This window comes from Erythrolamprus reginae, chromosome 2 (assembly GCF_031021105.1).
Source record: "Erythrolamprus reginae isolate rEryReg1 chromosome 2, rEryReg1.hap1, whole genome shotgun sequence".
Taxonomy (NCBI): domain Eukaryota; kingdom Metazoa; phylum Chordata; class Lepidosauria; order Squamata; family Dipsadidae; genus Erythrolamprus; species Erythrolamprus reginae.
Genome location: NC_091951.1, coordinates 352,313,561 through 352,341,019, shown reverse-complemented (window position 1 = coordinate 352,341,019; position 27,459 = coordinate 352,313,561). Strand labels below are relative to the sequence as shown.

General features: G+C 43.6%; 2 protein-coding genes across 3 annotated transcripts in view; one reads left to right on the top strand and one right to left on the bottom strand.

Moving 5' to 3' along the window:
* Positions 1 to 20,243, bottom strand: part of FAM219A (family with sequence similarity 219 member A) — a 77,759-nt gene extending 57,516 nt beyond the window's left edge. For both annotated transcript variants that reach the window (XM_070736433.1, XM_070736434.1), the window contains exon 1: positions 20,024 to 20,243. In XM_070736433.1, coding sequence (XP_070592534.1) covers positions 20,024 to 20,083 — 60 coding nt within the window. In that variant the 5' untranslated portion in view covers positions 20,084 to 20,243. The remainder of the gene's footprint in view (positions 1 to 20,023) is intronic.
* Positions 20,244 to 20,576: 333 nt separating this feature from the next.
* The window catches only part of DNAI1 (dynein axonemal intermediate chain 1), a 132,749-nt gene continuing 125,866 nt past the window's right edge, over positions 20,577 to 27,459 (top strand). Inside the window, exon 1 of the mRNA XM_070743652.1 lies at positions 20,577 to 20,747. Within this exon, the coding sequence (XP_070599753.1) occupies positions 20,715 to 20,747 (33 nt within the window). The 5' untranslated portion in view covers positions 20,577 to 20,714. The remainder of the gene's footprint in view (positions 20,748 to 27,459) is intronic.

The window sequence follows — 27,459 nt, the reverse complement described above, 5'->3', positions numbered from 1 at the left end:
TTTCACCACCAGCTCCAGGTTGGCTCACTCTTCCATCCTTCCGAGGGGGGGTCAAATGAGGACCCAGATTGTTGGGGGCAAGAGGCTGACTTTGTAAACCGCTTAGAGAGGGCTGGAAAAGCACTGTGAAGCAGTATGTAAGCCTAAATGCTATTGAGAACCTCTTGTCTCCCCCCCACTCCTAGATGTTTAGGAGACACTCAAGTCACTGTCAGACACACAGATCTTCTGCTCCAACTCACTGTCCAGGCAGAAGACCATATATAATTCCAGACAAATGCCCAATCTCTAGTCAGTGATGGAGCACCCAGAACTTCTGGAGGAAGGTCCTTCCACTAAATTAACAGAATCACAGAGGTGGGTGGGACCTTGGAGGTCTTCTAGTCCACCCCCTGCTCCTGCAGGAGACCCTAGACCAGGGAGGGCGAACCTATGGCACGTGTGCCACAGGTGGCACACAGTCATATTGGACGGCACGCGAGTCTTTGCCATGGTTCAGCTCCAGCATTCATGCGCACGCTAACCAGCTGACTCGAAGACCCCCAAGGTCCCTTCCAACTCTGTTGTTATTATATATCATATTGAAAGATTGAAAGATTGTAATTCAACAAAATATGTGTATTATTACCAGAACTCTATTAAATCATCCAAATATGAGAAATATTTTATTTGTACTAAAATGTAAGAGAACCAAGTGCCACAATGTTCGCACATCAATAGGTTTGTAAAAAAAAACAAAACCCTTTTACAAAACAGGTTGACATTTCCTCTTTTCCTACCCGGAAATTCTCACACATCCAGCAACAAATGTTTTAACCGAAAAGCTAAAAATAGTGTGTGGAAAGAAACCCCCAGTGAGTGGCATAGATTAAATCAAGTAGATATATATTGCTATAAGGCCAAGGTTTGCTATCTTATCAGTGCAATAATAGATCTGGAAGCCAATATTTTTTTAAATCTTTGGTCATCTGGCATTCCTACACCGCCCTTCCTCTTGATTTAGAGGTGATGCTTTGCTCCTAATTTTATTGTTTTTTTTCTTACCTTTTGCCTCCTGAATGAAAACAGGCGTAGGAATTAACCTGAGCTCCATTAACTACAGTAAGGTGAGATCCTTTCCCTATGAACAGGTACGCTGGCATCATCTGAGGTTTATGCATTAATCTCTCTTGACTTTTGGAGATGTATAAATAGGAGTAGAGTCCTTTGTTGGGTGGGGTCATTCTTAATAGGTGGTACAGGAAGTGGTAGTACCACTTTATAATGCCGCGATGAGACCACACTTGGAAGACTGCATCCAGTTTTGGTCTGCACGATGTAAAAAAGATGTTGAGAGTCTAGAATAGTGATGGTGAACCTTTTTTGGTTTGTGTGCCAAAAGTGTGTGTGTTAGCATGCACGCATGTGCCCACACCCATTCCCTCCCCCAATGTATGTGCACCTCCCACATTGCCCCCTGTGCATGCACACAATCCCCCCCTGTCCCCGCGCATGCGCAGGTCATGGTTCCAGGTAGCGTCCAACCTAAATCAGAGTCCGAGTCAAACTGCTCCTCAAAGTTCCAATTTATTGCCGGAGCCATCCCGACACCCATACTGGAAGCCTGAATCTGAGCTTCCCACCCAGCTGAAAGTTCACAATCCTTGTCCCCTACCCACAAACGTTGCCCACTCAAATTGTGCCAGTGTGGCCAGTCCTCCCTCCACTTCCGCCCAGGTGGGTGGGCCTAGGATGGCCTTGAATGCTTTGTGGCTGCATCTGTTCCCTCCTGAAAATCCCCCCTCCCAAGTTCCCATCAACGTCAGGCCTTTTACAGATAGTGTGGCAAGCCGTTAATTTATCGCCAACTTCTGCACTGGTTTGACAATGCCCAGGTCTCACAGAAATCTGGGACAGGGAAAAACAGCCAAGCGGTCAAATGAGAAGTCTGTTTTTCCGAACTTCCAGTTTGCTCATTGGGTGGTTTTTCGCAGTCCAGGTCTTCAGGGAAGCTTTCCTGAAGCCTCCAGAGGGCGAAATGGCCTTCCCAAGGCCGAAAATCAGCTGACTAGTGCACAAATCTGGGCTAGAGCTGACATATGCCAATGCTTTGCATGCCTTCCGATATGGCTCTATGTGCCACCTGTGTCACGCATGCCATCGGTTCACCATCACTGCTCTAGAAAGAGTGCAGGGAAGAGCGATCAAGATGATTAGGGCAGTATTTCCCAACCTTTTTTGAGCCGCGGCACATTTTTCATATTTTCAAAATCTTGGAGAACATTGAGTGTGGGGGGGGGCCCTAAAAAAAAGTTTGGACAAAAAAAAATCTTCTCTTCCTCCCTTTCGCTCTATTTCTCTCTTCCTCCCTCTTTCTCTCTCTTCATTCCTTTCTTTCTCTCTCCATCCCTCTTTCTTTCTCCCTTCCTTCCTCTCTTTCTCTCACACTCCTTCCCTCCCTCTATGTCTTTCTCTCTCCCTCTTTCCCCCCTCTCTTGCTCTCTCTCTCTCGCTTTCTTTCTCTTTCTCTCTCTTTCTTTCTCTCTGTCTCTCTTGCTATCTCTCTCTTTTTCTGTCTCTGTCTCTCTCGCTTTCCCTCTTCCTATCTCTTTCGTTCTCTCTGTCTCTCTTTCTATCTCTTTCTTTCTCCCTATCTCTCTTGCTCTCTCCCTTTCTCTCTCTCTTTTGCTATCTTGCTATCTCTCTCTCTCTTTCTCTCTCTCTTTCTTTTTCTCTCTCTTTCCCTCCCTAAAAAAGGGTAGAAATGTCGGTGCGTCTTATACACCAAACATAGCCGTTTTTGCTGTCCCAAGGCCCCATCCCCCACCTGCAGATAGCCCTTGGGTGCTGGGGAATGGCAAAAATACTCCATGGGTCGAGGGGTGGGCAAAGGGTCTGGGGAGCCTGCAGAGAGCTGCTGGGGACTGGTGGGGAGACAAAAATGGGCAAAAAATTGTCCATCATTTCTCACAAAAGGGGGGGGGGATTTTTGCCACCCCCAGCATGGAAGAGCCGTCTGTAGGCCAACCAGATTCTTTGCCCACCCAAATTTTGCAAAAAAACCCCACCAAAAAACCCCAGGCAAAAAATGGCCTGGTTTTTTTTTGCAAAATTGGGCTGTTTTTATCTTCTAATTATCCCATCTAGCATGACTTAATTTGGATTTTAGCAATTACTTGTTTTTTCCCTTGACTTATTTTTATTACTGTTGTTATTGTAATTTTATATTGTTGTGAGCTGCCCTGAGTCCTTTGGGATTGGGTTGCATAGAAGTCAAATTAAATAAGTAAATAAATTCTGGGAGTTGATGTCCAATAATCTTAAAGCTGTCAAGTTTGAAGACTCCGGGGTTAGGGGTGCAAGGGTCTTTAAAGTTGGCAAGTTGAAGACTTGTGGACCTCAACTCCCATTCCTGAGCTAGCATGACCGGAGGAGGAATTCTGGGAGTTGAAAGCCCACAAGTCTTAAAGCCGTCAAGTTTGAAGTTTGTAAAAAGCGTACATGGTTGTAAAAAATATTCTGCTACACTGGTATTTTTAAAAATTATTATTATTATTTATTAGACTTGTATGCCACCCCTCTCCAGAAACCCGGCATGGGGGAGTTAGGATATTCCTTCCCCTAGGCCATTACAAGTTATGTATGGTATGTTTGGGTATATGTTTGGTTTTTATAATAAGGGTTTTTAGTTGCTTTATTAAATTGGATTGTTACATGTTGTGTTTTATCATTGTTGCTAGCCGCCTCGAGTCTGCGGAGAGGGGCGGCATACAAATCCAATTTTAAAAAAAGTAATAATAATAATAATGATAATAATAATGATAATAATAATAATAATAATAATAATAATAATAATAATAATATATTATTGCTAAATAATATATCACTATACCATTTGGTTCAGAATACTTTTTTCCTTGTTTTCCACCTCTAAAATCTAGGTGCGTCTTATACTCTGAAAAATACGGTAACTGAGAATCTCTACAGGCTCTTCTCCCAAAACAGATTTCTCTGTGGGAGAACTTTCTGCACCATTAGGTCACTGCGATATAATCTGGGAAGGAACATGGGCTTCTCAGTCAGGGAACTGAAGCTTATCAGACGAATGAAAAGGAGAAGCTGGAACACAATGGACTCCCTCGATATTGAGCTGGTCATCTTCCAGAAAAATGAAGACTCTGTGTACTATTATACTGTGTCCAGTTCTGGAGACCTCACCGACAAAAAGATATGGATCAAATTGAACAGCTCCAAAGACGGGCTACAAAAATGGTGGAAGGTCTTAAGTACAAAATTTATCACACAATGTCCCACCAATTGTCCATGGGGATCTTGAGCAGAAAGAGAAGGCCAAACCCTCCCTTTCCCTTGACCCCCAACAAATGGTACTCAAGGGAACCCTGCCTGCCTCAACCAACATAGAGGCAGCACATGGACACCCGTATCAATAACCACCACGGATACACTTGGCATCCCTGAATCTGTCTAATCCTGCCTTGAAGCTCTCCAGGCTGACAGCTGTCACGACCTCTTCTGGAAGGGAATTCCATCAACCAAGGGAAGCAATATTTCCCTTTATTTGTCCTCACTTTCCTACCTGTGAGCTTTAGGGAGGGCTCCCTCGTCTTATTATTGTGTGATAGAGAAATGAATTTTTATCTATCCACCTTTTCTATCCCCTGCATGATTTTATACACTTCGATCAAGTCACCCCTTAAACGCCGTCTTTCAAGGCTGAAGAGACCAAAGCGTTACAACCTGGTTTCACCCATTTCCTTGAACATATTTGTTGCCCTTTTTTGTACCTTTGAATGCAATGATCCAGGAGAAGCGAAAGACAGGACAAATTTTTTATGACTTTGCCTGCCGTATTAGATTAATCATTTTCTTTCTTTGATGCTTGGCCTCTTTACGGAGTTTGACGATTTGACAAATCCCATTGTTCTACCTTTTACCGCTCCTGCAATTATTTTCTCGTGGTGGGCCCGAGGCTATATTGCTCACCGGCGAGCGATTAATATCAAGCGATCAAAATCAATGCTATGATCAAAAACAATTGCTTTTCTGTTCCTGAGATCAAAGTGGCCGGCCTCTTATCTTGAGTGATCACCTGAGGCCTGGAAGCTGCTTAATCAAGTCTCCATACGTAGCTTGGTTTACTCATGAAAACAAGAACCAAAGCAAAAAAATTAAGAGTTTTGGAGTATAGAAATGTACACTGCTCAAAAAAAATAAAGGGAACCCTCAAATAACACCTCCTAGATCTGAATGAACGAAATATTCTCTCTGAATACTTTGTTCTGTTCTGTACAAAGTTGAATGTGCTGACAACATGAGAAATTGATTGTCCATCAGTGTTGCTTCCTAAGTGGACAGTTTGATTTCACAGAAGTTTGATTTACTTGGAATTATATTCTGTTGTTTAAGTGTTCCCTTTATTTTTTTGAGCAGTATGTTTTTAAGGACTGATGAAAAGAACCATTTTGAGCCAAAGGTAACCCTGTCAGTTTTGATTCTACAGATTTGGAGAATTGCTGTGCACCGCTTCTTACCTCCAGTATTTGAGAGGTTGTCATAGAGAAAAGGGAATCAACCTATTCTCCAGAGTCCAGAACACCTGAGGGCAAGTGGAAGCTTATCAAGAGGAGAAGCAACCTAGAATGATGGAGAAATTTCCTGACAGCTAGGGCAATCAGTGGAAGGGTTTGCCTTTAGAAGTTATGGATGCTCCATCACTTGAGGTTTTTAACAAAAGGTTTCCCAAACTATGAGATAAAAGGAATATTCCTTAACCTTATTTTTATGATTGATCTCATGGTTACTGTGAAATTGTGTTAATGCATAAATATAGTGCATGTTATCTCAGTTTGCAGAGCTTGGATCCATTGAATAAGTTTACCAAAGAATGTAAATATTAAAGAATATACAGCCTCCTGCTACATAACTAAGCTCCAATTCATGCTAAATCAACTAAATTATTAACATATCATAAATAGAAAACGATATCCCTTTAGACGGGCTAGATAGATTTTTAGTCCAAAAGCATTTTATTAAAATAAAATTGATAGCAATTTAAAAAATCTGATTTAATTTTTTAAAAATCATTGATTTTTATCTACACTGGCCTGGTCAGTCGCTGTGACTGAGTTTCAATGAATAAAATGAATAAAAATAAAAGGATTCCTTTAAGGGGGGGGGGAGATGGATCAGAAGAAGCAGGCTGCAAAAAATGCTTTCCCCCTGCAAGAAAGGCTTGGTCTTTGGAGGCGCAGGAAGACTTCTCCACTTGATCCTGCAACCCAGCTGATTTCAGACGCCCAAATCCCTAAGGCAAATTGGCTGCCACCTGCCACCTCATTTGCAGGGCACCCTGTGCTGAGAATAAGGACTGATCATTCCCTTCCAGCTGACTGGAAGAGAAGGTGGTGAGGGGGAGCCAAAGCAGTTTGAGTGCCTTGTAAGCTGGGGAAAAGAGAAGGGCAATTAAAACCATGTTATCTAAAAACAGGGGTCTCCAATCTTGGCCACTTTAGGACTTTAATTCCCAGAATTCTTCAGCCAGCTTTGCTGACCAATCCTTGAATACAACTCATCTGTCTGAAACCCACACTGTATTTCGGACATAAATACATTAGAAAGTGTCCAGAGATACTTTACAAGAAGAGCCTTCGGAGAGGGGCGGCATACAAATCTAATAAATAATAATAATAATAATAATAATAATAATAATTATTATTATTATTATTATTATTATTATTAAGAGCCCTCCACTCCTCCACTCGCAACAGAATCCCCTACGCAACCAGACTTGAAATCCTAGGCTTAGAAAGCTTAGAACTATGAATTCACTAGATAAGATTTTAATAGGGAATGAAAATAAACAAATAACTAGAATATATCAAATACTTCTGGAACAGGAAAGAATAAAAGAGACAACTAAAACACCTATGACAGCATGGGAAAGAAACTTGCAACATGAGATACACATAGCAGACTGGGAAAAAACATGGACTACAATATCCAAAATAACTCTTTCGGCAGCATATAAGGAAAATTATTATAAACTTTTTTACAGATAGTATATTCCCCCAGCTAGGTTAGCAAAGATATACCCAACATTATTAGACACATGTTGGAAGTGTAAAAACGAAAGGGGCACTTTTTTCCATATGTGGTGGTCATGTCCTATGATACAAAAAATCTGGAAAACAACTCATATCTGGCTTTCAGAGGTTACGAAAGAGGAAATAGAATTCACTCCGGAAGCTATGCTATTAGGAGTTTGGAGAAAACACCACTCAAAACAAACAATGCTTCTTACAACACACATAAACATCGCAACGAGAACCGCAATAGCACAACTCTGGAAAAATGACCAGACCCCAACGGAAGAATTAATTATAGATAAGATATATACATGTGTGGAGATGGACGAACTCACTAACTCAATCAAGGGAAACACAATCACGGAATCAAAACGAACATGGCAAAAATGGCATGAATGGTTTCAAAAGAGAATATAGAAACAATATAATAAGAAGCAACAGTACAATGGAAACAATCTACAGCTACCTTGTAAAAAGTTTTATTTACCAGTTATTGAATATAACAAATATTAGAATATAAAAGTATGAAATATAATGTATATAATGGAATGTAACAGGTAAAAATCTATTATAAGAATTTTAATACAGATGGTTTATAATCTGTAAAACAGAATAATGTGTGATTTGAACTATATGTGAAAACTCAATAAAGAAAAAAAAAGAAAGAAAGCTTAGAACCATGTCACTTTATTTATTTATTAGTTTGTATGCTGCCCCTCTCCGTAGCAACAATAATAAAAACAGCATATAACAAATCTAATATTTAAAATAACTAAAAAACCCTTATTAAAAACCAAACAAGCACACACACAAACATACCATGTATAAATTGTATAGGCCTAGGGGGAAAGGATATCATCTGCTGCAATGTCGTACTTCAGCTTCAACCACAACAATACAAACTCATAGTGAACCGCCCCAAACTTGACTGTAGCAAATACAACTTTAGCAACAGAGTGGTTAATGGCTGGAACTCACTACCTGACACTGGTTTTATCATCAACCCCCCCAAACCTCACCCAATTCCTAAGAGGTCAGTAAGGGGCGTGCATAAACACACCAGCGTGCCTATCGTCCTTGTCCAATTGTTCCCTCTTATCAGTACTCATCTCATGTATGTAAACAATGTTATATCTATGTATATTGTACTGTAGTATTTGAGTGTGGTGTGATTGTGTAGTATTGATTGTTTTTAGTCATAATGGGTTTTAACTTGCTCTTTTTAATATTAGATTTGTATTGTTATTGTGAGCCACCCCGAGTCTTCAGAGAGGGGCGGCATACAAATCTAATTAATTAATTAATTAATTAATATTACAAATACTGTATGTACTTGACCAAATAAATAAATAAAGGTCAGAGACCCCTGATCCAAAGCAAAACCAGCATCGCGCTATGAAGTTTCTTCTCCTTTCCAGGTGATAGGAAGCAGAGCTAATACTGCTTTGCAATGCCTCGGTAAGACCACACCCGGCATATTGCATCCATCTTTAGTCACCATAATATCAATGAAATGAAATAAAATAAAAATCTAGAGACTCAGGCAAGAGTGTGGAGAAGAGCAACTAAGAAGATTAAAGGCCTGGAGACTAAAACCTATGAAGAACAGTTACAGGAACTGGCCATGGCTAGTTTAATGAAAAGAAGGACCAGGGGAGACACGATAGCAGTCTTCTAATATCTCAGGGGTTGCCACAAAGGAGAAGGAATCAACCTATTCTCCAAAGCACCTGAGGGTAGGACAAGAAGCAATGGTGGAAACTAACCAAGGAGAGAAGCAACTTAGAACTAAGGAGGAATTTCCTGACAGTCAGAACAATTAATCAGCAACTTGCCACCAGAACTTATGGGGGCTCCATCACTGGAACTTTTGCAAGGAGAATATCAAGGTGCCAGGTAGCATCCAAACTAAATCAGAATCCATGTCAAAATACGACTCAAAGTTCCAATTTATGGCCAGAGTCATCCTGGCACCTACACTGGGAAACTTGAATCTTGAGTTTCCCACCCACATCCCTTGTCCTCCACCCACAAACTTCTCATGTTGCCCACTCAGATTGGGCCTGTCTGGTGAGTCCAGGTGGGTGGGCACGGGATGGCCTTGAAACCCTCAAAAGGATGCTTTGTGGCTGCCTCTGTTCCTTCTTGAAAATCCCCCCTCCCAAGTTTCCATAAACATCAGGCCCTCTATAGATAGTGTGGCAAACTGTTAATTTCTCACCAACTTCTGCACTGGCTGGACAAAGAGATTGGACAGCCACTTGTAGATCTGAAAGTCAGCGGTTCAAATCTCATCACCGGCTCAAGGTTGTCTCAGCCTTCCATCCTTCCGAGGTGGGTAAAATGAGGACCCGGATTGTGGGGGCAATATTCTGGCTCTGTTAAAAAGTGCTATTGCTAACATGTTGTAAGCCGCCCTGAGTCTAAGGAGAAGGGCGGCATAAAAATCGAATAAATAAATAAATAAATTTGTCCAGAATGATAAAGGTCTCTTATTTGAGTAAGGGGGTTGGACTACAAGACCTTCAAGGTCCCTTCCAATTCCGTTATTCCCAAGTAAAAAAAAAACCCCATCAAGTCTTGCTAAGACCAGGCATGAAATTTTATTTCCATCTCTGCTTACTTAGGGAAATTGGCATAGCGAATCCAACTGCATCTTGACAGCCCCCATCTTTCCCTTGTGACATTTCTTGTCCTTGGGGAAGTCAGGATTTCAGCTGTTTACAAAAGAGAAATCTGTTAATGAGCTCTGTAAGGTGGGGTTTTTTTAAAAGAAAGAATTGATTGCCATGGGGAAAAGGTAACAAAAGACCCATTGTGCATAAGAATAAGTAAATCAGGTACTAGAAATGAATATATTTTAGATGGGCACCCATGATTCCTTTCCTCTCACTTAACAGTGGCAGCCCTCCATGACATCCCTTTAGATAGGTTAGATTAAATTTTCCAGGCATTTTGATAGGATGGGTGTTTGTTTGACACAATATTAGGAAGAAGATCTCCTCCGACCTTCTCCGATTCAATCTGACCTTGAACACCCAGTATAGGAGATAGGAGCAGGCAATCAAAAGCGTAAAAACCTCTCCTAGGGGTTGTTACATAGAGATTGGGAATATTCTTTCCAGAAGTCATAATAAAAAAATTAAAAAAAATTAAAAGGAAAGGAAGAGAAGAGGGAAGGGGGAAGGAAAGAGGAGAGAAAGGAAAGGAAGAAGGAAGTGAATGAAAGAGAAAGAAAGAAGATGGAAAGAAAGAGAAAGAAAAGAAATAGAGAGAAAGAAAGAGAGAGAAAGAAAGAAAAAAAGACAGAGAGAGGGAGAAAGCAAACTATATATTATAAATCAAAACAACCTCTTTCCCCCCCAATGAAAGAAAACAGAAGCTTGAACAAAATAAATGATAAAACAGTTTGGACTCTGCTCAAGAAAGGAATCTACTGCCCAAAATCCAGAGTGCAGGTTCTTTTAAATAAGCTTTCAGACTTGCAATAAATCATTGCAAAATATGGAAGCAACATCTGCCAGAAATAACAAGAAGACTGAGCAAGGTTTCCAGTCAACAATGATTAGTAGGTTTTTTGTGTGCACGCACACTTTGTATCTAATCTTCTGCAGCCTGGTATACTGTATACCCATTGTCATTTTTTTTTGCACCAATTCCTTCTTCAAATTTCCTTTTTATTCATCATTTGCCGTTACAACCAGCCTACACCTGTTTCTCTTTACAAAGAGTCCAGAGGAACTTTCAAAAAATAGCCATGCATCAATTCCAAGGTTGAAATTCTAAAACACAGTATCATAATTTAAAATATATATATATATATATATATATTTAAAAAAGCAAAGTTCTTTAGCACGAAAAGCTGAGCAATTTTCAGGAATGCTGCTAAAAACAGAAGCTAAACTTCTCAGAACAGAAGACAGTCATGAGCTACCGGTAATTATTCTGAAAAATAACCCACTTGAATATTGAAACTCTAACATTACAGTCTGAGCAAAGACCTGGAGACAAAACAGAGGAAGAACGGCTGCAGGATTTGGCTTTGGTTAGTCTGGAGAAAAGAAGGACAAGGGGAGACATGATAGCAGTGCTTCAATATTTGGGAGGCTGCCACAAAGAAGTGTGTGTGTGTGTGTGTCAAATTATTGTCCAAAGCACCCGAACGCAAGACAAGAAGCAACGAGTGGAAACCTTAGATTATCTACGGTTGACCTATCCAGATTCCTAAGAGGTCAGTAAGGGGCGAGTACAAGTGCACTAGAGTGCCTTCCGTCCCCTGTCCTATTGCTCTCCTATATCTCCTATATACCTTTCCTCTATTCCTATACAGTGATCCCTCGAGTTTCGCGATCTCGATTATTGCGAAACGCTATATCGCGATTTTTCAACCCGGAAGTAAACAACACCATCTGCGCATGTGCGCCATTTTTTTTTCCTATGGCCACGCATGCGTAGATGGTGGAGTTTGCTTCCCCCTGGCCAGATCAGCTGCTGGGTGGCTTCCCTGGGTCTTCCCCCTCTTGCCGGGGTTTCCCCTTTGCGTGGGCGGCGGGGAAACCCCAGCGTTGCTTCCCAGCTGAGTGGCGCGAGCAACGGCGTGGGCGGGCGAAAGGCGGGCGCGCGGACATTGGCACACGAGCGGTGTGGCGGCCGGACAAACGGCGGCCGCTCCTGGCGGCAGCACGAGCAACACGAACGGCATGGCGGCCGAACAAACGCACGAGCAACGCAAGCGGCGTGGCGGCCGGACAAATGGCGGCCGCGCCTGCCGGCAGCACGAGCAACACGAACGGCGTGGCGGCCGAACAAACGCACGAGCAACGCAAGCGGCGTGGCGGCCGGACAAATGGCGGCCGCGCCTGCCGGCAGCACGAGCAACACGAACGGCGTGGCGGCCGAACAAACGCACGAGCAACGCAAGCGGCGTGGCGGCCGGACGAATGGCGGCCGCGCCTGCCGGCAGCACGAGCAACACGAACGGCGTGGCGGCCGAACAAACGCACGAGCAACGCAAGCGGCGTGGCGGCCGGACAAACGGATTCTCCTCCGACCTGCCCTCACCTTAGCTTCCAGCTGATGCTTCGATCCTTGGAAGAGGCCAGAGCGCCTTTCTGCACCACACTCTGCGCTCGGGTTCCTTTCCAGAAGATGGAAGTTTCTCTCTTTCCATCCTTTCTAGCAATACAATACTCGATGGTTAAAATGGTTTTAACCATCGAGTATTGTATTGCTAGAAAGGATGGAAGGATGGAAGTTTCTCTCTTTCCATCCTTTCTAGCAATAAAATACTCGATGGTTAAAATGGTTTTAACCATCGAGTATTGTATTGCTAGAAAGGATGGAAAGAGAGAAACTTCCATCTTCCGGAAAGGAACCCGAGCGCAGAGTGTGGTGCAGAAAGGCGCTCTGGCCTCTTCCAAGGATCGAAGCATCAGCTGGAAGCTAAGGTGAGGGCAGGTCGGAGGAGAATCCGTTTGTCCGGCCGCCACGCCGCTTGCGTTGCTCGTGAGTTTGTTCGGCCGCCACGCCGTTCGTGTTGCTCGTGCTGCCGGCAGGCGCGGCCGCCATTCGTCCGGCCGCCACGCCGCTTGCGTTGCTCGTGCGTTTGTTCGGCCGCCATGCTGTTTGTGTTGTTCGTGCTGCCGCCAGGCGCGGCCGCCATTTGTCCGGCCGCCACGCCGCTTGCATTGCTCGTGCGTTTGTTCGGCCGCCACGCTGTTTGTGTTGTTCGTGCTGCCGCCAGGCGCGGCCGCCATTTGTCCGGCCGCCACGCCGCTCGTGCGCCCCTTGTCCGCGCGCCCGCCCTTCGCCCACCCATGCCGTTGCTCGCGCCACTCAGCTGGGAAGCGGCGTTGCTCACGCCAGCAGCGGCGGCACGAGCGGCGCGGCGGCCGGACAAGCGGCGGGCAGGCGGGTCCTCAGCTGTTGGGCGGGGGTCTTCCCAAGTGCGGAAGTAAAAAACACCATCTGCACATGCGCGAGGGCACGCATGCGCAGATGGTGTTTTTACTTCCGCACCACTATATCGCGAAAAATCGAGTATCGCGAGGGGTCTTGGAACGTAACCCTCGCGATACTCGAGGGATCACTGTATCTCTTCTTCTATTCTTTCATTGATATATTCTATTCCTATATCTTCTTTTCTATTATTTCTTAGATATATTTTACTATGAGTATCTCCTCTATAACCTTCATCATGTATTTTACTATGTGTATATTGATATATACCCACTAAAACCCTCATTGTGTATTGGACTTTTATATCCTTTCTTTATATATAATAACTCATGTCTATCCTCTTCAATATGTATTGTGCATTGGACAAATAAATAAATAAATAAATAAAATAAATAAATAATCAAGCAGAGAAGCAACTTAGAATAAAGAGAAATTTCTTGAGTTAAAACAATTGATCAGTGGAACAGCCTGCCACCAGAAGTTGTGCGTGTTTCATCATTGGAGGTTTTTAAGAAGAGACTGGACAGATACTTGTCTGAAATGGTACTGTCCTGCTTTAGCAGGGGGCTGGACTAGAGGACCTTCAAGCCTCCCTCCCTCCCTCCCTTCTAATCTTCTGATTAGCATAATGTAACCTCTGCTATTGGAATGATGTTACTATCATTTTTATCATGCTTAGATTCATATATTTTACAAGGATAAGGGAGAATACTTTATCAAGAAAACTTTGATGCTTCCATCATTTTAAGTTACCATGACCAGCGGTTAAACTGATGTTGAAAACATTCAAGAGAAGGAAACAGAACAAACGTTCATCGTTATGATGTTGCTCATAAAAAAGTATTCTTCCATGTTAAATATTCCTGGCTCACCCCACTCCACCCCACTGCTTCCTATCAGTTTCCAGGATGTATACTGCAATAAAATAGAATAGAATAAAATAAATAAAATAAAACATCAAAGGCAATGCAGACACTCAACCACCACAACAAGGAGAGAAATGATGCCAGACTCAGAAGTTACTTGAAACCCCACCCCCAAAAAAATCTAAGTAGGCATCTGTGTGAAAGTATATATGTGTGTATGCACACATTGTCATACATACAAGATTTTTTTAAAAACCAAGATACATCACTTTCTTTCCCAAACATCTGGCACAATTAAATAGACCAGCATGGGAGAAAATTCTCTCCTCCAGGCCTCCCATCAGACAGGCCATTTGCAACACGGAAGATACCAACCCTGATTAGCAGCTGCCACTCATTCTCATAAAAAACAAGGCAGAGCTAGTCCTCAACCTACCATCACAACTAAACCCAAAATGTCTGTTGCTAAGCAAGACAGGGTTTTTTTTTAAAATGAGGGCTTGAGGTTTTGCCTAGTTTACAACCTTCGTTGCCGCAGTTCCTAAGCGCATCCTTGCCATTAAGTGAATCATGGGCTTGTTAAGTGAATCAGGCTCCCTGCCCCCCTTTTCTTTGCACATTAGAAGCTGGCTGGGAAGAGTTACTGATGGTGATTGCATTATAACTCAGATATGCAACAGTCATGAATACAGGGAAGTATTAATACCACTCTACTACGCCCTGGTCAGACCACATCTGGAGTATTGCATCCAGTTCTGGTCACCACACCTCAAAAGAGACATTGAAACTCTGGAGAAGGTGCAGAAAAGAGCAACCAAGGTGATTAAGGGATTGGAAACCAAGACTTACGAAGAGAGGCTGAGGGAACTGGGCATGGATAGCCTAGAGAAAAGGAGGGGCAGAGCAGACATGATAGCAGTCTACATGTATATGAGGGGATGTCACAGAGAGGAGGGGATCACTTTATTCTCCAGGGCACCAGAGGGCTGGACGAGGAACAATGGCTGGAAGTTGACCAAGGAGAGATTCAACCTAGAAGTAAGGAAGAACTTCCTGACGGTCAGAGCGATCAACCAGTGGAACAACCTGCCTGCAGAGGTTGCAAACTCCCCAACTCTGGACACTTTCAACAGGAGATTGGACTGCCATTTGGCTGGGGTGCTTTAGGATTCCTGCTCAGGCAGGGGGTTGGACTTGATGACCAGCATGGTCCCTTTCAACTCTAACAATAAATAAAAATAAATAAATAAAAATAAAATAAAATAAACATGCCAGTTGACAAGTGCCTGAATTTCGTTCACCTGACCAAATGCTACCACAGTTGCGAGTGTGAAAACTGGTCACAAGTTCCTTTTTCGGTGCTCTTGTAACTTCCATCATTAAACAAACGGTTGTATGTTGAGAAGTACCTATGCACAATAGGGAGACGGACCTCAACTCAACGCATCGCTAGCTTCTCCTGCTGTTTCCAAACTTAACAGTCATATGGAACTGCAAGATGGGAGGGGTATAAGATTTAATAAATAAATGCACCCATCAATCAATGTTTGAGACAAGAAGAAGCATTCCCCTGGCTGGGAAATCATTGCAAGACAGGGAAAAAAAGAGCCGGGGTGGCGCAGCAGGTGGAGTGTTGTACTGCAGGCCACTTTAGCTGACTGTAGATCAGCGGTTCAAATCTCATCACTGGCTCAAGGTTGACTCAGCCTTCCGTCCTTCCGAGGTGGGTAAAATGAAGACCCGGATTGTGGGGGCAATAGGCTGGCTCTGTTTTAAAAGAGTGATATTGCTAACATGTTGTAAGCTGTCCTGAGTCTAAGGAGAAGGGTGGCATAAAAATCGAATAAATAAATAAAAATAAAACAAATAAGTACACTGCTCAAAAATAAATAAATAAAGGGAACACTCAAATAACAAGTTCTTAAGTGAGTTGCTGCATCGGTTCAGTTAGTCGCACGGTTGTTAAATGAATTTCCTTCCCCTGTTGACTTAAGCAGGGAAAAGTTTGCAAAAGATGATCACGTGACCCCGGGAGGATCTGCTGATCCAGTTCTACAGAGGAATCATTGAGTCTGTCATCTGCACCTCTACAACTGTCTGGTTTGGTTCTGCGACCCAACAAGACCAACACGGACTTCAGAGGAGAATCAGAACTGCAGAAAAAACAATTGCTGCCAACCTGCCTTCCATTGAGGACCTGTAGACTGCACGAGTCAAAAAGAGGGCGGAGAAAACATTGACTGACCCCTCGCATCCTGGACACAAACTGTTTCAACTCCCATCGTCAATACGTCGCTACAGAGCCCTGCACACCAAGACAACTAGACACAAGGACAGTTTTCTCCTGAATGCCATCACTCTGCTAAACAAATAATCCCCTCAACACTATCAAACTATTTACTAAGTCTGCACTACTATTACTACTAGTTTTTTCTCATCATTCCTATCACCCATTTCCTTCCACTTAGGACTGTGTGACTGTAATTTTTTGCTTGTATCCTTAAGATTTTTATTATTTATTTATTTATTGGATTTGTATGCCGCCCCTCTCTGTATTAGTATTGATTGTTTCCTGATTGCTTATTTGACCCCTATGATAATCATTAAGTTTTGTACCTCGATTCCTATCAAATGTATATTTTCTTTTATGAACACTGAGAGCATCTGCACCACGACAAATTGCTCACACTTGAGCAATAAAGAATTCTATTCTATTCTATATGAGTCAGCTGCCAAATGTGGAATTTGGTCATGTGACCCTGGGGATGCCATTGTAACTTTGAACAGCCCTTAAATGAAGTGTTGTAAGTTGAAGACTGCCTGTGCAAAGCAGCACTGTTTTCTTGTGGACATCGCATTACCCAACTAGGTAACATCATCAATGCTTAGGACGGCCTGATTTGGAGATGGTTTTCCTATCATGGTAAGACACAAAAGGCAGGACTAGAAGCAATGGATGGAAACTAGTCAAGGAGAGAAACAACCTAGAATTAAGGAGAAACTTCCTGACAGTGGGGACAATTAACCAGTGGAACAGCTTGTCACCAGAAGTTGTACATGCTCCAACACTGGAGGTCTTTTAAGAAGAAATTGTACAATCATTTGTCTGCAAAGATATAGGGCTTCATGCTTGAGCAGGGGGCTGGACTAGAAGACCTCCAAGGTGCCCTTCCACCACTGTCATTCTGTTAACCAGTGGAACCTTTTGCCACCAGAAGTTGTGAGTGCTCCATCAGTGGAGGTTTTTAAGAAGAGATTGAACAGCCCATCCAAATGATACAGGGTCTCCTGCCTGAGCAAGGGGCTGGACTAGAAGACCTCTGAGCTCCCTCAGAGACAGCCACGGCCCATCAAGCAGTCTTCTCTACTGGCTCCTCCTCCTCCACCCGGAACTCAATCCAAGAGGCGTGGCTTCAGAGATGGTGCAGTGGTTAGAGTGCAGCCCTGAAGGCTCCTTCAGCTAACTGCTAGCTGTAGTTCAGCAGTTCAAATCTTACCACCAGGTTCTTTCTGAGGTGGGTCAAATGAGGACCCAGATTGTTAGGGGCAAGAGACTGATTCTGTAAACTACTTACAGAGGGCTGTAAAAGCAATTTGAAGCAGTAGATAAGTCTAAATGCTATTGCTACTGCTGTTCTCCATTTGAAGGTGGCTCTCCTAAGAGAAAATATTAGTGAGAAAATATTATTTGACTGAAAGAGCCGTAGATGCTTGGAACAAACTTCCAGCAGATGTGGTTGGTAAATCCAGTCACTGAATTTAAACATGTCTGGGATAAACATTGATCTATCTAAAATAAAATACAGGAAATAGTATAGGGGCAGACTAGATGGATCAGGAGGTCTTTTTCTGCCGTCAATTTTCTATGTTTCTATGGTTTTTTTGGTAATCACAAAGTAAGGGGTAATTTTAAAATCAGAGTTGCAGAGAAAATGGGGTTTTAAAAAAAATTCTTTTTATTTCTTACTGTTGGTGTGAGTTTTTGCCCTCCCTTTAAAACTTCCATAAGACTTTCTATAAGACAAGAATACGTGTGGGACAAGGAAGTAGTCTTTAGTTTTTTAACTCTAGGGAATTGTTGACCACTCCCCATAAGTATTTAAAGGTGCATGATGGGAAATTCGGGGTACAATTTCCACTCTTCTCCCTTGCAGTTTTCAGCCCAGTCAGGCTGAAGAAGAAGGGCAAGAAGTCGGCCCATGAACGGCTGCAACTATTTTAATTGAAACAGTTTTTTAAAAAATCAATCCATGCTTTTTTTTGTTGTGAACCGCCCTGAGTCCCTAGGGAACAGGGCGAGATTGAAATATAATGAAATAAATAAATAAATAATATCCCACAGAGTTGGCCTCCTCCAGGTCTCGTCAGCTAAGCAATGCTGACTGGCGGGGCCGTGGGGAAGGGCCTTCTCTGTGGCGGTTCCAGCCCTCTGGAACCAACTCCCCTGAAAGATTTGCAACCCCTCCCACCCTCCTGGCCCTCTGAAAGGGCTTAAAGACATGAGTTTGCAGGCAGGCCTTGGGCCGTTGAGCAATAATGTCGGGAGGGGGAAGGGAGGAAGAGCCTCTGTGGTGCAGTGGTTAGAGAGCAGTACTGCTAGCTACTTCTGCTGATCACCGGCTGCCAGCAATTTGGCAGATCGAATCTCACCAAGCTCAAGGTTGACTCACCCTTCCATCCTTCCAAGATGGGTAAAATGAGGACCCAGATTATTGGGGGCAATATGCTTACCCTCTGTAAGCCACTTAGAGAGGGCTGTAAAGCACTGCAAAGTGGTATATATAAATCTAAATGCTATTGCTATTTTCCATCTTGAAGGTGGCCATCCAAAGAGACACCCACTTTCCCTCCCTTGCAGTTTTCAGCCCCAACCAGGTGGGCGGATGGAGAAGAAGAAGAAGAAGAAGGGCAAGAAGTCGGCCCATGAACGTATGGATGGCTGCAACTATTTTAAATTGAAACAGTTTTCTTAAAAAATTGATCCATGTTTATTTTTGTTGTGAGCCGTCCCAAGGACCTAGGAAGTAGGGCGGGTTAGAAATATGTTTGTATGTATGTATTGATATATGTAAATATAATAATAATAATAATAATAATAATAATAATAATAATAATAGTAATAATTTATTAGATTTGTACGCCGCCCCTCTTCGTAGACTTGGAGTGGATATGAATATATGAATGTGCATGTGTGTGTGTGTGTGTATGTAACATATTTTTGCTGATAATAAAAAGGGAGACTCAAGAAAAAAAATCTCTCTCTCTCACACACACATATATATTATATATAGAGAGGTGTGTGTGTAAGATATTTTTGCTGAGAAAAGGGAGGCTAGTACAGATCTATTTCAAGCTATTTTGCTCTCATCAGCTAGCCATACCCTTACCGACATAATAATAATAATAATAATAATTTATTAGATTTGTATGCCGCCCCTCTCCAGGGACTCAGAGCGGCTCACAACAGACAATACAAAATACAAATCCAATATTAAAGAACAATATTTAAAACCCTTGTTAAGAAACAATCTTACAATCCAAACAAATCAAGCATAAAGCGAAACAGCCGAGGGTTATGTCAATTTCCCCATGCCTGGGGTTTTCAGGAGTTTACGAAAGGCAAAGAGAGTGGGGGCAGTCCTAATCTCCGGGGGGAGGAGTTGATAAGGCCTGATTCGACAGAAAATATCAATCAATCAATCAATCAATCAATCAATCAATCAGAGGGTTCCTTGTGGAATGCCAAGGACGAGGCGGGGTGGGGGGAGGAAGGGCGGGAGGTGGAGAGAAGGACATCGACCCCCCCCTTTCCCCTCCCCTCCCTCTCGGGAAAGCTCACCCCCCCCAGCTGCCCTTCCCATCCGCGGGAGGAAGAGCAGCGTCAGTTCAGCACCACGGCGGCGGACAGCTCCGCGGGAGAAGGAGGGCGGGGGAGGGAGCGCGAGGGAGGCCTTGGGAGACCCGCTTGCAAGGAAAGGGTGACGTCATCGCGCTCTTCTTCCCCCCCCCTCCTGCCGGGTCCTGCCCAAGCGGGGGGGGGGGGGGAGGACGCTGCGGGGGGTCCGGAGGCGATTTCTATTCACCCCCTAAAAACAGGCACACACACACACTCACCAACGGCTGCATCTCGGCGCGAACGGCGGGCACCTGGAAGCGGTCGATCTCCTCCATCATGGTGGCGGTGAAAAAAGGAGGAGGGAGGAGACGGGAGCCTCACTGAGGCCTCGGGTGGCCCGGTGTCGCCGACGCCGCCCGCCTCATCCCGACGCCCCTGAGGAGCCCGAGCCGGCCGTCGTGACTCAGCCCCCCGCCCTGCTCCCGGATACGCGCGCGCGCGGCACTGCGCACGCGCCGACGCAGCCCTGAGGGAGTGAGGGAGAGGGAGGGGGTGAAAAGTGGACAGTGCGCCTGCGCGAAGGCCCGGATGCCGGAGCAGCGTTGAAGCCCTGCCTCATATGCATAGTCATGAGGGGGCGGGGAGGAGTGCCTCACGGGCGTCTTCCTCTCAGGAATTCCTGCTTTTTAAAAAATATCTCATTTTTCGGACTCGCTCGAGAGGGGTTTCGCCACTCCAACCCCGCCACCTTGAAAATCCCACACTGGGGAAAAAAATTGTGAGGGGGGAGAAGAATGCGAGGGAAAAGATGGCGGCGCTGTGTGACTCGTCAGGACGGCCGTTCTCGCCCTTCGGCGGCCGCCTCGATGGTGGCTTCCGGTTGGTTGCCAGGGGTGCCGGAGTCAACTTCCGGCAGCTGACGAGCCCAGGGAGAAAGCCAAGGACGGCCGCGGCGGCGCTGCTCTCGACATGCCCGCGAAGGATCTCTACCGGCGCAAGCAGGTGGGGAGCGTTACCTCGCCGGGAGCCATCGCGCCACCCGGTGACGTCATCCCGCGGGCGCACCAAAGGTTCCTCCGATGCTCCCTCCTCTTGCTCCAGACTGGAAGGAACGTCACATAAAGTCCCCCCTCCCAACCCTTTAAAAGGCTCTCCTGCCCCCAAATCAGGAAAACAAGATTGATGTCTACATGAATCAATCATATGTCTGTCTATCATCTATCTTTCTATCTCTATCGTCTACTTATCTATTTATTTATATTATCTCTGCCTGTCTCATCCATCCATCCATCCATCTGTCTTTATTGCTTGTCTGTCTGTTGCTCTCTCATCTCTGTCATCTGTCTATCTATCTATCTATCTATCTATCTATCTATCTATCTATCTTATCTATCTATCATCTATCTATCTATCTATCTATCTATCTATCTATCTATCTATCTATCTATCTATCTATCATCCATCCATGCCCGTCCATCCATCTATCCCTATCATCTATTTATCTATTTATATTATCTCTGCCTGTCTCATCTATCCATCCATCTGTCTTTATTGTGTCTCTGTCGCTCTCTCATCTCTGTTATCTGTCTGTCTCTCTGTCTGTCTCCATCAAAACCTCCCCTTGAAAATAAGTTGTTCACAAGGAAAGGAATTGAATTGTTAAGGATGTGTCCAAACTTCATTACAATGAGTTTTCAGGTTATTAAAGTTCAACTTTCTGGGCAATTTTGTTCCGATTTGAACCAGTTCTTATCAGAATCCACATTCTTGCTTGTTATTTCCAAAGAACTAGAAACATTAATCATAGGCATTCCTTTTTACTAAAGACAATTACAGATAGCAATAGTGCTTAGACATATACAGCTCCACAGTGTTTTCCAGCCCTCTCTAAGCAGTTGACAGAGAGTCAGCATATCGCCCCCAACAATCTGGGGCCTCATTTGACCCAGCTCGGAGAGATGGAAGGCTGAGTCAACCTGGTGCCGGTAAAGATCAAAATCTTGGCAGCGATACTGCATTCTAACCACTGGGCCATCATAGCTAGCAAGCTAGCTGGATGGATGGATGACAGACAGACATAGATAGATGGGCCAGATGATACATGGGTATGTAACTAAGTAGTAGGTAGCTAGAAAGAGATAGATAGATAGATAGATAGATAGATAGATAGATAGATAGATAGATAGATAGATAGATACATACATAGATACATAGATAGATACATAGATACATACATAGATACATACATAGATACATAGAAAGATGATACATAAGTATTAAGTAGGCAGGCAGCTGGAAAGATAGATAGATAAATAGATAGATGCATGGTATGTTTGTATGTATGTATGTTTGGTTTTACAATAAAGGTTTTTTACTTGTTTTAGTATTGGATTGTTACATGTTGTTTTTTATCACTGTTGTTAGCCGCCCTGAGTCTGCGGAGAGGGGCAGCATACAAATCCAATAAATAAATAAATGAATAAAATAGATAGATAGATAGATAGATAGAGATAGATATGTACAGTAAGTAGGTAGGTAGGTAGGTAGGTATATATTTATTCTATATTTTATGCCACCCTTCTTAGGGCGGCTTACAACATGTTAGCAATAGCACTTTTTTAAACAGAGCCAGCATATTACCCCCACAATCATTTAAAACATTTAAAACACCTCGGAAGGATGGAGGGCTGAGTCAACCTTGAGCCGGTGATGAGATTTGAACTGCTGACCTGCAGATCTAGCTGTCAGCTTTAGTGGCCTGCAGTACTGCACTTTACCCACTGCGCCACCACCGCTCTTTATTTATTTATTTTATTTTATTATTTCGATTTCTATGCCGCCTTTCTCCTGAGACTGGGGGGGGGGCAGGATTTTGCTTCTACTTACCATATTGCACAATCTGGCAGCCGGTACCGGGATGCCGTCCCCTATTGTACCGGAAGCAACTACTGCTTTGGTGGAAAAAACTTAAAATGATTTTTGTTATTTTGTTTTAACAGTATCTTTTTCTTCTGTAATGTCAAGAGTTTTCCCCCACCAAGATTTTTCTATTCTGGCATAAAAATCTCTTGTTTTGCCTATTTTTTTTCCTGCGCTACAACTCTCCCCAGTCTTTCCCAGGGGCCTCGTCACCGCCAAACCCTTCCTTAATGCATTTCCGTCGCAAGAATTATGCGCATGCATTATTAATTCAGAGCCTGTAATTAGCGAACAAGCGGGTCGTATATTTCAGAAACAGGTTTTTATAGATAGATTTTTTTAAATCTCTCAGGCCTATAAGTAATACTTTTATGTTACAATTCCCTGCATATTTTATGGGTAGCCCGGCTGCATCCCTTAAATGCCGTTAGCGCTTCGGAATAAAAACACGGTATAAATAGAAATAGATGAAGTTTACAGGGCCGACCGTATCGCTGACTTGCAGATATTCCAAGAAATGTTTGCCTCCCGTGGCCTAGGTTCAAGAAATGCTTTAATTCAAGCGCATGGAATAGTTTGCAACTCTGGAATTGCTTTTTCGTTCTGTGGAAAGCCCTGCAATTTGAAATGACGTAGGGCCATGATGGCGAATTTCTGCCATATCTGAAGAGACGTGAGACAGCGTGGCTCGTAAGTTCTTGCAGGAACAGCGCGATTTTATTTATTTATTTATTTATTTATTTATTAGATTTGTATGCTGCCCCTCTCCGAAGACTCGGGGCAGGTAACAACAATAAAAAAGACAATGTGAACAAATCTAATATTAAAAATAGAAACATAGAAACATAGAAGTCTGACGGCAGAAAAAGACCTCATGGTCCATCTAGTCTGCCCTTATACTATTTTCTGTATTTTATCTTAGGATGGATATATGTTTATCCCAGGCATGTTTAAATTCAATTACTGTGGATTTATCTACCACGTCTGCTGGAAGTTTGTTCCAAGGATCTACTACTCTTTCAGTAAAATAATATTTTCTCATGTTGCTTTTGATCTTACCCCCAACTAACTTCAGATTGTGTCCCCTTGTTCTTGTGTTCACTTTCCTATTAAAAACACTTCCCTCCTGGACCTTATTTAACCCTTTAATATATTTAAATGTTTCGATCATGTCCCCCCTTTTCCTTCTGTCCTCCAGACTATACAGATAGAGTTCATTAAGTCTTTCCTGATACGTTTTATGCTTAAGACCTTCCACCATTCTTGTAGCCCGTCTTTGGACCCGTTCAATTTTGTCAATATCTTTTTGTAGGTGAGGTCTCCAGAACTGAACACAGTATTCCAAATGTGGTCTCACCAGCATTCTATATAGCGGGATCATAATCTCCCTCTTCCTGCTTGTTATACCTCTAGCTATGCATCCAAGCATCCTACTTGCTTTCCCTACTGCCTGACTGCACTGTTCACCCATTTTGAGACTGTCAGAAATCACTACTCCTAAATCCTTTTCTTCTGAAGTATTTGCTAACACAGAACTGCCAATACAATACTCAGATTGAGGATTCCTTTTCCCCAAGTGCATTATTTTACATTTGGAAACATTAAACTGCAGTTTCCATTGCTTTGACCATTTATCTAGTAAAGCGAAATCATTTACCATATTACAGACGCCTCCAGGAATATCAACCCTGTTGCACACTTTAGAGTCATCGGCAAATAGGCAAACCTTCCCTACCAAACCTTCCCCTATGTCACTCACAAACATATTAAAAAGAATAGGACCCAGAACAGACCCTTGTGGCACACCGCTTGTAACCTGACTCTGCTCAGAATACTCGCCGTTAACAATAACTCTCTGATGTCTACGCTTCAGCCAGCTGCAAATCCATTGAACTATCCAGGGATTAAGTCCAATCTTCACTAATTTATCTATCAGCTCTTTATGTGGAACCGTATCAAAGGCTTTGCTGAAGTCCAGATAGGCAATATCCACGGCACCACCTTCATCCAACACCTTTGTGACATAGTCAAAGAAATCAATGAGATTAGTCTGACATGATTTGCCTTCAGTAAAGCCATGCTGATTTGGGTCCAATAAGTTATTGTTTTTTAGGTGCTGATTTATCCTCTTTTTGAGTAGAGTCTCCATCATTTTAACTACAACTGATGTCAAGCTAACTGGCCTGTAGTTACCAGCTTCTTCTCTACTGCCCTTCTTGTGGATAGGCACAACACTGGCCATTCTCCAATCCTCAGGAACATCTCCTGTTAACAAGGATTGGTTAAACAAATCAGTCAGGGGGGTAGCAATGACAGATCTGAGTTCTTTAAGAACTCTGGGGTGGATGCCATCTGGACCCATTGCCTTATTTATCTTTAATCGTTCAAGTTCTTCTAATACATCGGCTTCTAAGATCACTGGAGCTGAATCCGTACAGCTGGAAGCAATGCTATATCCCTCTATAGTTTTATTTTGTAAGGTGTCTTTTGAGAAAACTGAACAGAAGTAGCTATTGAAATGGTCAGCGATCTCCTTATTCCCATTAATGCATGTATTATTCCCGGTACTAAGCTTCGTGATGCCGCAGTTTTTCTTCTTCTTATCACTAATATATCTGAAGAAGGTTTTATCCCCCTTCTTTAGAGATTTGGCAATTTCTTCCTCTTTTGAGGCTTTAGCAGCATATATTATCTGTTTCGCCTCCTTCTGTCTCATTTTATACACCTCCCTATCAGCTATACTTCCAGACTATTTATACCTCCTATAGGCAGCCTTTTTTTCATTGACTATAGCCCTTACATCATTGCTAAACCATAGCGGTTTCTTCTTCCTTTTACCTTTAGTTATTTGTCTTACATACAGTCCAGTGGCTTTTAAGATGGCCTTTTTTAATACAGTCCACTGGGTGCTCGCTCCTGCCATTTTATCCCTCCCCTTTAATTCATTATCTTAATATTCCCCCATTGCATTAAAATTTGGGAATATTTAGATAATGAATTAAAGGGGAGGGATAATAATCTAAAAAACCCCAATTTAATAATCTAAAAACCCCCAATTTAAAGAACCAATCATACATACAAGCATACCATGTATAAATTCTATAAGCCTAGGGGGAAGGGAAGATTTCAATTCCTCCATGCCTGACGACAGAGGTGGGTTTTAAGGAGCTTGCGAAAGGCAAGGAGGGTGGGGGCAACTCTGATATCTGGGGGGAGCTGTTTCCAGAGGGTCGGGGCCGCCACAGAGAAGGCTCTTCTCCTGGGTCCCGCCAAACGACATTGTTTAGTTGACGGGACCCGGAGAAGGCCAACTCTGTGGGACCTAACCGGTCGCTGGGATTCATGAGGCAGAAGGTGGTCCCGGAGATATTCTGGCCCGATGCCATGAAGGGCTTTAAAGGTCATAACCAACACTTTGAATTGTGACCGGAAACTGATCGGCAAGCAATGCAGACTGCGGAGTGTTGGTGTAGCATGGGCATGCCTTGGGAAGCCCATGATTGCTCTCGCAGCTGCATTCTGCACGATCTGAAGTTTCCGAACACTTTTCAAAGGTAGCCCCATGTAGAGAGCATTACAGTAGTTGAATCTTGAGGTGATGAGGGCATGAGTGACTGTGAGCAGTGAGTGCCGGTCCAGATAGAGCCGCAACTGGTGCACCAGGCGAACCTGGGCAAACGCCCCCCTCGCCACAGCTGAAAGGTGTTTCTCTAATGTGAGCTGTGAATCAAGGAGGACGCCCAAGTTGCGGACCCTCTCTGAGGGGGTCAATAATTCCCCCCCCCAGGGCTATGGATGGACAGATGGAATTGTCCTTGGGAGGCAGAACCCACAGCCACTCCGTCTTATCCGGGTTGAGTTTGAGTTTGTTGACACCCATCCAGGCCCCAACAGCCTCCAGGCACCGGCACATCACTTCCACTGTTTCGTTGACTGGACATGATGTGGAGATGTACAACTGGGTATCATCCGCATACTGATGATACCTCATCCCATGCCCTTGGATGATCTCACCCAGCGGTTTCATGTAGATATTGAATAGTAGGGGGGAGAGGACCAACTCCTGAGGCACCCCACAAAGGAGTAACCTTTGGAGGAAGCAAAATCATGCACGGAGCCAGAGGTGCAACCATGTTTCAGCATGGCGGAAGCAAAAAAACCTCGCCAAAACATGGGCGCACCTGCAGTTCCATGCGCGATTTTGCATCCTCCATAGGTGCAGCAGCAAAATCGTGCTTGTCCCGCAAGAACTTACGAGCTGTGGCGGCACAATTTAAGCATTCTTGCTCGTAGCGCACCGCTTACATGAGGTGTTTCTGTGTGTCAGTTCCAGCATGCATGTGTGTACTGGCCATCTGATTTTCGGCTTTCTGAAGGAGAGGGGAGGCTGTTTTCAACCTCCCAGGCTTCAGGAAAGTTTCCAAACTTCTGGTAGGCCTGTTGGGCCGTTTTTCACTCCTGAAGCCTGGGGAGGGAGAAAAACAGTCCAACAGGGCTACCAGAAGTTCAGAAATGAACTTGGACCATTTTTGCCTTGCCCAGGATTTAGGAGGCTTTTTTGAAGCCTTCGGACAGTGAAAAATGGCCTGTTGGGCCCATTTTTCACCTTCCACAGGCTACGGAGGTTTTCCCAAAGCTCAGAGACCATCAAGAATACGACAATTATTGTCATTGTCATTTTTCTTCTTGTTGTTGTTGTTCTTCTTGTTCTTCTTTTTTTTGTTCTTATTCTTGTTCTTGTTGTTCCGAGTCTGCAGAGAGGGGCGGCATACAAATCCAATAAATTATTATTAAT